This window comes from Sapajus apella, unplaced genomic scaffold, assembly GCF_009761245.1.
Source record: "Sapajus apella isolate SASKATOON/1434 unplaced genomic scaffold, GSC_monkey_1.0 scaffold31, whole genome shotgun sequence".
Taxonomy (NCBI): domain Eukaryota; kingdom Metazoa; phylum Chordata; class Mammalia; order Primates; family Cebidae; genus Sapajus; species Sapajus apella.
In genome coordinates this window covers 15,586,690-15,598,121 of record NW_022436971.1, presented here as the reverse complement: position 1 = coordinate 15,598,121, position 11,432 = coordinate 15,586,690, and the positions used below count along the sequence as shown (strand labels likewise).

Genomic DNA, 11,432 nt, shown 5'->3' with positions numbered 1-11,432 from the left:
GGGCGTGACCGCCTTCGAGAGCCGGGAGGTGAGACGTGCGACCGGGTGCGACTGGCGGAGGCGCCCCGGCCGAGCGAGCGTAGTGGCAGCGCGGGGGGCTGGGGCCGGAACAGCGGGCGATGCGGGCGTGGGACGCGGAAGCCTGAGTGAGCGAAGAAGGAGGCGGCTCCCCTGCCGGGGCGGGTAGCTGAGGGGATGACCTCGGGCAGCGGCGGCGTGGCGGCAGCCGGGGCGCTCTCCGTGAGCGCGGAGGTTGGCGGGTGCGCGCCGCAACCGCGGCGCCCCCTCTCCAGTCAGGACAGGCGCGGACGCCCGCGAGTTGGGCGCGCGGTCCTAGGCGCAACCTCGCGGAGCGCGCGGCCTCCGCCCCCAGCCCGCGCCGCTCGACCCCGTCAGCCTCGCCCCAGCGCTTCTCTCGCTGACCAATCAGGAGGCGCAGTCGGCCTCCCGGCCCCCGAGTCCCCGCCCCCAGCCGGCTCTGCGCCAGCCAATGAGCGGCCGAGTCCGGCGCCCAGTGCGCGCAGCCCGCGCGGAGCCGGCTCAGAGCGAGAAAAGCGAACCCAACCCGTCGGGGCCGCCGCTCCGGACCCGCAGCCACCGCCGCCTCCTCCCCCCGGATCGGGTGTACTGTCCCAACCCGAAAGTCCAGTTCTGCGGCCCGGCAACGGCGAGCGAGCGCGATGACACAGGAGTACGACAAGTGAGTGAGGCGCGGGAGTCCGGCCGCCGCGGGGGGGCCGCGCTGAGGGGCCGCACCTGCCGCGAGCGAGCCCGGCGCCGACCCGGAGGCCGCGCGGGAGGGCGGGCACGGGGCGCAGGCCGGGGGCTGCTGTCCGCTGTCCACTGTCCACGCCGCCGCGGCCTCTGCCCCGCAGCCCTGCCCGGCTCTTTGTTCGGTCGGAGGCTTGGGAGGAGACCCCTGCTTCGGGGAAACGCGACACCGGAGGGGCAGTCCTCCTTCCCTCCTTCTCGGCCAGGTGGGCCCCCCTCGGGCGCGCACGTCGGGGTCCGGTTCCCCGGCGTGGCCGAGTGCGACGCGAGGTCGGGGCGCCGCCAACGCCCCCGGGCCTCCCCGCTCCTGCCCGGTCGGCCTCGGGAGCCCGGTGGGGCGCGCGCCGTGGCGGGACAGGTGGACTTCTCCAGGTAATCTGTGGTCGCAGGCTCGTCACTCGGCGACCTGCTGTAACTTCCAGAACAGAAATGTAGGGGAAGGTTGAAGTGCCCCGATGTCCGGGCGTTTTCTTTTCACTGGCTGGCGGTGTGAGTGGGAAAACGGCTGTAGGAGTTATTTTGCCACTTGCATCATTGATGATAATTACAGATTACCGTGGTTTTAGTGCTTGGGACAATCAAGAGGATGAAACTTTGAAATGCGGGTGTTAAACGAGAGTACCGTACAAGCTAATATGCCTTTTGGAGTTTGTGATTTAAAAGCGTATTTCGACAAATGTAAGGTGGTAATGTAAGGCGTGGGGGATTAACTGGTCGAGGGACATGTCTGTATTTTCTTTGCAGCTTTTCTGAAAATGTAAAATTGTTCTAAAATTTAAAAAAACTTATTAAAGGGAAGTGGCACCAGGCCAGTCAGTATATTTCGTTAAGCTCAGTAAATTTAAGGCAAATAGGTACCCCTCCCAGTTTCTTAGTTATTTGTGAAAGATCGGTTTTTGTCCATGTGTTCTTTTTCTGGATGAGATCGATATTTTGTATGGAGTATCTTAAATGGATTACGCTTGTGTTGTGGAATATGCAGTTAAATTATTGCTTAAAACATATTTCAGAAGTCTGGGAGATCGTGGACGAAGGGTTTAAGGCTCACCTGAAAGTGATGATGAGCCTTCAGCGACTGAAGCCTACTTCCTGTCATGAGGAAGTAGACTAAGAAAGGCAACTGGTTTTGTGTTTATTTCTTGACGTATAGTTTAGATAAGGCAAAATTTCCAAAGCTACCATTTTGGCCTTAGGCAGGCTTTGGAAATATTAAAAACGTTGAGGCTGATTCCAAACATAAAGCCATTTCTCTATTTTCTATTGCTTGTACAAATTTGGGATGTGGGTAGGAGAAGAAGGGAAGCTGAAAACTAGCATTAAGGAATTGAACAAGCCAAGCGGTGTCATAGTCTGGAAGTAGCTATTACGCTATTAATTATAGTTTAGCAATGCACCGGTAAATCGTCCATGGTACCACCCATTCAGTAGTTGTCCTACTCTGGTCCTGATGGCTCAGGGAATGCCACTTTGTATATTAATTTTCTTAAAGTTGAGATTTGTGTAAGTAAGCAGTCTTCTCCATTTTTAGACAAACGATCTGCTCACTTTGAACAGCCTTTTATGTTTGTTTTGTGTTAAAATAGTATACCACCTCAGGACTTCCTTACCAAATTAAGATTTATGCCTGGACATGAGTAAAAACATCGGCTTTCAAATAACACTTCATTTTGACAGAGGATACATTGTTGGATTTTTTTCCCCCTTTTTCCAAGATGTTCTCCTTTTTCTAAGTCTGTCTGTTTTTAAAGGCCCTCGGTGACTCCCAAGCCCTAACCTTTGTTGATTACTTGAAAAGATAATCCGTCTTTCTACATTCACTTTTAAAATAGGTAGGTCACCTTTAGGCCATTTACATATTTCATTTGTGTGTTGCAATGAAAACCAATCCTTCAATTTGCTTGTTAGAATAGTGATAATTTAGAGGAGTTCCAAACATTTAAAATTTATTTTTCTCCTTGAAAATAAACTGCTTTGTTTTTTGCTAGAGTCATTGTTCCATTTTTTTCTCTTTATTGACTCATTAAATAGTACCAAGTGAACAGTTGTTGAGACTGTTTACATTTCAAGTTTTGGAATCAGTAATGTTTGCTTTAATCTCTTAAATATTCCATAAGGTTTCACTAAGATCACCGTTGATTTTTTAATTTTTTAAATTTTTCCCACCAATCTACAGTGTTAAAATGAAACAGTTCTTGTGCGGTGTGGAAAACTAGTAAAGATTTTTTAGAAGCCAGATTTTCCCACATATTTTTTTGAAAAATTTTTGTTCAGTGGCTTCATTTATTGTTGTAGATTCTTAAGTGTTTATCTCTAGGATAAACAGTCAACTCCCATGCCAGAAAATTATGCCTCTTTATTGATTTACAGTCCCCTTTGGCCACATTCCATGTTCAATCTGCTGGTAATCAGTAGAATATCCTAACTTTCTCATATACCCCCGAGGATTATGTGAAGTATCCCTTTTTGTTTCTGCTGCTCCTTCCCTCCCTGCTGTGTTCAGGTAGGAATTTTTAAGACATGTCACCCACCTTAGAAAGAGGGGAATAACATGTAGCAGTATGATGAAACGGCATATGCTCTTCTCAAGAGTGGACAGTCCTGACAGTGTGTTGGAAGAGAACAAATATTCTCTTTTCCTTACTGTGTCCTTGTGTTTGTTTATGGAAAGTATTTGAATAGCCTGGCATTTTCTCGAGGGTGGTTTTGTTTCGCTTTTTTGCCAAACATTGTATCCTGGGTTCCATGTGTAGGTGAACTGCCAGCTCTCTGGGTGCCTAGTGAGTTTATGTCTTTTTGTGGCACCCATTGGTCTGCACTTCAGTGGTTTGTGTTTTGGTCTTGTATTTTTTTGATCTCAAACTGGTATTGTCTTAATATGACCTTCTAGGGTCATTGATGAAACAATAGGCTATTTTATAGGAATGTCAAGGAATTGGTAGCTTATGATGCCTTACAGTAGAAAAGTATGTGCTTTTTTTTCTTTTAATTTCTCTGAAGCAAACGGCCAGTGTTAGTTCTTCAGAATGAAGCACTTTATCCACAACGGCGGTCCTACACTAGTGAGGATGAGGCCTGGAAATCCTTCCTGGAAAACCCTCTCACTGCAGCGACCAAAGCGATGATGAGCATCAATGGAGACGAAGACAGCGCAGCTGCACTGGGCCTGCTCTATGACTACTACAAGGTTGGTTTGCCTGCTTTTAAAACCCTTAACAGCAGTCTCTGATGCACTTGATTCAGCAGCATATAAAACAGTCGTTTGGTGGTTGAATGCCATGCAAGTTGCTTCTGTAGTGACTATAAATAGTTTAATGAGTACTCTGACTGACTGTGGTTCAAAGCTAAAAATCTGATTGTAGAATCAAAGGGTTGTTTTTAAATCATGCAAAGCAGCTAGCTGCTGTGTCTCTATCCAGAAGGTGAAGCTACCATAAAAGAAGATGCTAGATGTGCCTTCTTGGGTTTGAACATCTCACTGAAGGTAGTTCTTAGTGCCATGGAAAGTGGGCAGGGTTCACTTACCTTTTGCCTTTATTCCTGTGTAGTCAGGATGATTTCCTTTTCCCTAAATGATACTACAGAGCCTTTGAAAGCATCTTCTCTAGTCTAGGACTGTCTAGTTCTGAGATCAGGATATGTTTTGCTGCCTGTTTTCCAAAGATTTGGAGTAGTTTTAATTGAATATAACCTATACGCTGCATGGAGTTTTACAAGGTTTTCATTATCTGGAAAGGACACTACTGATCTGTCTCATCATCATCATTGTCCTAATAACACTAGCTGCCACTGTTATGCTAGACATGTTACCAGCCTGTGTGTGACTTCTTACTCTCAGGTCACAGCTAGATGTGTGCAGCTGAGGCCCTGTCTGGTCCATGCCCTAGGCTGCTGTCTTTCCAATGCAGTGTGCAGTCTGCTCTGTCTCTGGATTCACCTTGGCATTCTTCCATCTGACCAGGAACACACATTTGAGGGTGACTAAGTCTTTAGGGTACTACTTAAAACAGTAGACTGAGTTGAAGCACAGCTTTGCCATGGTGCCTTTGTCTCATTGTCACTGTATGTGACTATCTTGTGTAATCATTGTGTTGTCATCACTGCCTACAAGATCTGTTCGGGATTACCAGAAGCTTCTTTTTTTTTTTTTTTTTTTTTGAGATGGAGTTTGACTTATTTTACCCAGGCTGGAGTGCAATGGCGCGATCTCGGCTCACCGCAACCTCCGCCTCCTGGGTTCAGGCAATTCTCCTGCCTCAGCCTCCTGAGTAGCTGGGATTACAGGCACGCACCACCACGCCCAGCTAATTTTTTGTATTTTTTTGGTAGAGACGAGGTTTCACCATGTTGACCAGGATGGTCTCGATCTCTTGACCTCGTGATCTACCCGCCTCGGCCTCCCAAAGTGCTGGGATTACAGGCTTGAGCCACCGCGCCCGGCCTACCAGAAGCTTCTTAATGACAGTGTCTTCTCATGGATATAGTGCCTATTTTTTACAGTTTATTATTGCTATCTTTTTGTTTTAAAAACTTTGAAACCTACATAAAACATAAAAAAAGAGGATAATTAATTCTTGAATACCTTTACCCAGAATTGCCAGTTGGTGGCTATTGGCTACATTCTGGCACTGTATTCTTTCCTTAATATAAGAAATACAGAGGGAAAGAAGCATAGGAGATAGTTTTATTGTTAAAATTACGGTGATTAGCCTGAGCAAGATGGTGAGACCCCATCTCTACAAAAAAAAAAAAAAGGGGTGATTATTTCCTAGTATGAGGCCATGTGTCTAAGTTGGGGCTGAGGGATTGAGGTAAGCTTTTTTTTCTTTGAATATGAACAGAAACTTGTGTAATAACTAATAATGCCGGAAGAAACCCTTACCAGGGAAACACAGCCATGAAGAGTTCCTTTGAGGTGGAAATTATTATATATCTGTTCTTATAGCTCATTTTATTGACTTAGTATAGATTAAGTTCCTAAAATATTAATTATGCATTTACATTTTTTTTTTTTTTTTGAGACGGAGTTTTGCTCTTGTTACCCAGGCTGGAGTGCAATGGCGCGATCTCGGCTCACCACAACCTCCGCCTCCTGGGTTCAGGCAATTCTCCTGCCTCAGCCTCCTGAGTAGCTGGGATTACAGGCACACACCACCATGCCCAGCTAATTTTTTGTAGTTTTAGTAGAGACGGGGTTTCACCATGTTGACCAGGATGGTCTCGATCTCTTAACCTCGTGATCCACCCGCCTCGGCCTCCCAAAGTGCTGGGATTACAGGCTTGAGCCACCGCGCCCGGCGTCATTTACATATTTTTAACTGAAACTATTGAGAATGGGAGAAACTTGTTGGTACAAGTTTCATGCCAGAAAGACCAGTGTAGTAACACTGGATGTAGTACCCCTGTATGTGTTTTTAAAATAAAGTATTCTAAAAGTATTATACCTCACAAGGATATAAATCCTCCTGTCTGTTGGTGAAGGGTGACAATTTTATTGGTACTTACTTGTCAGACTTCTTGTGATAGGTGTAAATGTATTTTCTTCTTCTTCTTCTTCTTTTTTTTTTTTTTAGAGGCAGAGTCTCACTCTTGCCCAGGCCTGAGTTCAGTGTCGCAGTTATAGCTCACTACAACCTCAGCCTCCGGGAGTTGAGTGATTCTCCTGCCTCAGTCTCCTGAGTAGCTAGGACTACAGTTCATGCCTGGCTAATTGTAAAATTTTTTTTGTAGATAATGAGTCTCACTATGTTTTCCAGGCTGGTCCCTAATTCCTGTCCTCAGGCAGTTTTCCTTCCTTAGCCTCCCAGAGTGTTAGGATTACAGGTGCCAGCCACTATGCCTGGCCTATTTTCTTTTTTAAATAAACTGAATGATTTGTTTCAGGTCTTTGGTTGTAAGCATCAGTCATTATTCCATAATAATTTTGATAATGTTTGAAAGCATATTTTTAATACATGAAGCACTGTTTTTTTCTTCAGTGGTGAAACAAGAATGTTGGAATAGAATTTTCACATTGAAAACAATTTTTAAGCATCTTAGCCAATTTGGAGTGTGCAGTGGGGTTAAGTCTCAGTTGAGTTATGTCTACGGGACATTCACTAATGTTTGCGTACTTTTCATTTCCCTTGCCGAGAAAAGAACCAAAAAAGGAATAGAACAAACTGAGTTAGACTTGTCCTTTGGGTGGTGGACGTACAGATCCCAGTGTATCTAAAGACACTGATCATATGAATCCCTCATTTGGATCTTGGAAGAAATGAACAGTTAATGTGGCTGTTCCTTCTGCTTTTGCATTTGATGAGAAAGGAGAGTAAGTAAGAGCACTGAGAAAGTTGAAAGAGCTCTGTTGTGTTTTCAATAGCTTCTTTTCTAATATTGTGTAGATAAACGAGTAAAACCAGGGCAGAGGTATTTCTTTTTTTCTTTTTTTTTTTGAGTCAGGAAGAGTCTTGCTCTGTCACCCAGGCTGGAGTGCAGTGGCGCAATCTCTGCTCATTGTAACCTCTGCCTCCCGGGCTGAAGCTATCTTCTCACCGCAGTCACTCTTGTGTAGCTGAGACTACAGGCACATGCTATCACGCGTGGCTAATTGAAACTTTTTTTGTAGAAATGAGGTTCACTGTATTGTCCAAGGCTGGTCTCGAACAGTCCTCCCACTTTGGCCTTCTGAAGTGTCTGGGATTACAGACATGAGCCGCCAGCTTTGGCCATCAGAGGTATTTCTTTTAAGAGATGAGACCCAAACTCTAGGGCAAAGTAAATTTATCATGCCCTAAGTTTATTTGGCAACTCAATAACAGTTGCTTTTTACATATCAACCAGATGGGTGACTAGATTTCAAGCTCATTGAGGGCAGATACTGTCTTAATCTTTGTGTGTCCCCATAGGCTGGTGTTTGGTAGGCAACCAGTAGATAAATGAATGATTGAATTTACTGAAAAATAAAAGGCTATATCTTTGGGTGAACTGAACTTCACTGGATAAGAGCTAAATTCTTTTCATGTGTGTTAATATCAGGTTCCAAGAGAGAGAAGGTCGTCAACAGCAAAGCCAGAGGTGGAGCACCCCGAGCCAGATCACAGCAAAAGGTATCGCTCAGTGCATAACAGCATAAATAGTGCAGGGGGAAATGCCACATTTCTGTAACAGCAAAATGGGAGTTTGTTTAAATGAACAAGCACTAGTAGAAGAGAGAGGTAAGTTGGACTCAATATCTCAATTCAGATTTCATCACTGATTTGCCTCTGTTGCTCTGAAAAGTTTCTTTTCTTTGGGCATAGTAGCCTTTTCTAGAATGAAAGTACTAACTTTCTCCTCCTCCAAAGGGCTATTTTTAGTAATAACTTAAGGGAAGTATTTGCTTATTTGTTTTTGAGGTTTTCTAAATTAGGGGGATGTGGCAGTGGTCCATTAAAAAAAGTTAAGTACCAGTGACTCTTGAATAACTGCCTGAGTAAAATTGAAAAAAGCAAGTTAAATTGTATTCAAATTTCTGTTGAAATTATTTGTGAAATATTTTAGATTAAAACTTTCAGAAAATTTAATTAAGGTTTAACTTTATAGCCATGACAAACTTTAAAAAGACACCTTTTAAATTGCCCTGTGTTTTATTATTAATCAAGGAATAAAACATATTTAAAGGAAGAAGGATCATCATCCAGTATCCCATTATGCTGATGATTGGTTTATTCATTGTTTGGGTATGCATGCAAATTTTATGTAACTATAGTTGTGTTCACAGATAGGATTTGGTAGTATACTTTCTTCTATTTAGTTTGTTTCATACAATTTTCTGTGTGTTTTAATATTCATAATTATCCTTTGGAAGAGGACTTGTGGCTTTTATCTTTTACCTTTCATTATGGGCATTTTAAACATAATGAAAATAGAGAAATAGTGTAAGCCCACATGTATCCATGACCAGCCTCAGCCGTTATCAACACAGTTCCTCTTGTTTGATCTGTTCTTCCCTCTTTTTCAACTTTGAGATTAATTCATGTTTCTATTTTATTTATTTTTGCTGGAACATTCTGAAACAAACTCTAAATATCCTTATCATTGCCGCTATATCTAGTTTTCACTATTATGAAGCCCTAAGGGACAACTTTCTAGATTTTATTTCCATTTTAGGATAAATTCCTGGGAGTGAATTTATGGTTCAGGATTCAAACAGTTTTATTGATCTTGAAATGTACAGAATTTCCAGTTTCCCTGTTTCTTAAAGCTTCAGCCTATATGATTTTTGGGGGCGAGTTTTTGTATTTTTAGTAGAGACTGGGTTTCACCATGTTGGCCAGGCTAATCTCAAACTCCTGACCTCAAGTGATCCACCCACCTCAGCCTCCCAAAGTGCTGGATGGGGCATGGTGGCAGGCGCCTGGAATCCCAGCTACTTGAGAGGCCAAGGCAGGAGAATCGGTTGAACCCAGGAGGCAGAGGTTGCAGTGAGCCAAGATCGCACCATTGCACACCAGCCTGGGCGACAAGAGTGAGACTTTATTTCCAAAAAAAAAAAAAGAGTGAGAGAGACAAAGCCAAATAGCATAGGTGTTAGGAAAAGTGGTGACCAAGTAATAATAGCTCATAGTTCTTGAAGACTGTGTGTCAGGCATTATTATGCATACTTTAGTGCATCATCTCATCTCAGCCTTAGGAGAATGGATGCCATTACTGTCCCCATTTTACAGATGAGGATTCAGTTACTAAGAGATGAAGTAACTTGCTCAGGTGACACAAAACTTGAATCCAGGCAGTTTGACCCTGGAATCTATGCCGTAAGCCCAATTGATAGGTCACATAGCTTCAGGTTTCTAGTAAAATATATTAATTGGTTTAGGATTATGGAAAGCAAAGCTTATTAGAGGAGAGCTCTGAGTCCTTAGTATTTCACATGAAATTTTACTTAATATGTTTGGATTTTATTTGACCTATAACCAGAAGGCCTTTTTCCCTTTATCTAGTAGTGGTAGTTTTGATGTTTTCTGTTTATTTGTTCTCTGTCAAGTATATTGTTATTGCACGGGACTCAACAGCCCAATGCCATTAGGAAAATAAAAATTGCCAAAGAACTACATCAGCATCGAGTTTGAAAGCAGTTTTCTTTTTTTAAAGAAACAGCATACCAATTGTGACGGAGCAGCCCCTCATTTCTGCTGGAGAAAACAGAGTGCAAGTACTGAAAAATGTGCCATTTAATATTGTCCTTCCCCATGGCAACCAGCTGGGTATTGATAAGAGAGGCCATCTGACAGCTCCAGATACGACAGTCACTGTCTCCATAGCAACCATGCCTACCCACTCCATCAAGACAGAAACCCAGCCACATGGCTTTGCTGTGGGAATCCCCCCAGCAGTGTATCATCCTGAGCCAGCTGAGCGGGTGGTGGTTTTCGACCGGAATCTCAATACTGACCAGTTCAGCTCTGGTGCTCAAGCCCCAAATGCTCAGAGGCGAACTCCAGACTCGACCTTCTCAGAGACCTTCAAGGAAGGCATTCAGGAGGTACAGGGAACAAAAACATCTTCCTAAGACGCCTGTGTGTTTGTATAAGTATTGGGTTCCACCTTTTCCTTGTTATGTAAGTGTGAAACTCAGCCTGAAATGAATGGATTAGGAATAAAAGATTTTTTAAGAGAAAAGGCCCATGGGTATAGTTTGTAAACTAAACCTATAAAACCAGAAGTTATTATCAGGGGTACATGGCTAATCTTACCAGCAGCTGATTTAACAATTATGATTTCAGCTAAGTGATTTGCTAGAGAAAGAGAAAGAGAACCCCATACATAATCTTCTATTGACCACAGGTAGATTCTCATAGTCTGTTTTCAGCATTTGTCCTAGTGCCAAACCAGCTCCCTGGACCTGGTCTTAATATGAAATGAGTTATTATGTCTTTGCTTGGTGTTTCTTGGTTGCTAATATAGTCAGGGAGATCACAAATGCACTGTGTGAAGTTTACAAATTAATTCCAAATAGTTCTAAGAGTTTATGGTGATGAATACCTCACTCAGCTAAAAGTTAGGGACAAAATGTACTAGAAATTGTATTTAATGACTTGGTGGGGGCAAAGAGCATCCATCTCTGCGTATGGAGTTCGGGCAGAATGTTAGCCTTTCCTGAGAAAATGCACCACAATTCTTCAGTTGTGGTTTGAACTTGATACTGTGTCTTAACTAGGTACAATGATAGGGTGACTCTTAAAAGCTGTGAAATGTTGGTTGCAGATCCTAGTGTTTGAACAGAGTTGGGATGTGTGTGAAAGACGGAAAATGGGGTTATGAGTCAGAAGCACTTGGTGGGAGTGCCTACACAGCGTGTTGTAATTTACTTGAGTGGCATATAAAAGTGGACATTTTCTCTTTTTTAATTTTTTTTTTTTTTTTTTTGAGACAGAGTCTCGCTCCGTCGCCCAGTCTGGAGGGCAGTGGCACAATCTTGGCTCACTGCAACCTCTGCTTCCCAGGTTCAAGCGATTCTCCTGCCTCGGACTACAGGCGTGTGCTGCCATGCTCAGCTAATTTTTGTATTTTTACTAGAGACGGGGTTTCACTATGTTGGCCAGGATGGTGTCGATCTCTTGACCTCGTGATCCACCCGTGTCGGCCTCGCAGAGTGCTGGGATTACAGGCGTGAGCCACAGCGCCTGGCCCTCTTTTTAAATTTT

At 43.7% G+C, this 11,432-nt stretch overlaps 1 protein-coding gene across 3 annotated transcripts in view; it reads left to right on the top strand.

The window, feature by feature from the left end:
• The first annotated feature begins 518 nt into the window (after positions 1–518).
• Positions 519–11,432, top strand: part of GRHL1 (grainyhead like transcription factor 1) — a 52,302-nt gene continuing 41,388 nt past the window's right edge. For 2 of the 3 annotated variants that reach the window (XM_032294160.1, XM_032294159.1), the window contains exons 1-4: positions 519–700; positions 3,769–3,955; positions 7,786–7,856; positions 9,880–10,270. In XM_032294160.1, coding sequence (XP_032150051.1) covers positions 681–700; positions 3,769–3,955; positions 7,786–7,856; positions 9,880–10,270 — 669 coding nt within the window. In that variant the 5' untranslated portion in view covers positions 519–680. The remainder of the gene's footprint in view (positions 701–3,768; positions 3,956–7,785; positions 7,857–9,879; positions 10,271–11,432) is intronic. The other variant, XM_032294161.1, reaches the window with a different exon arrangement.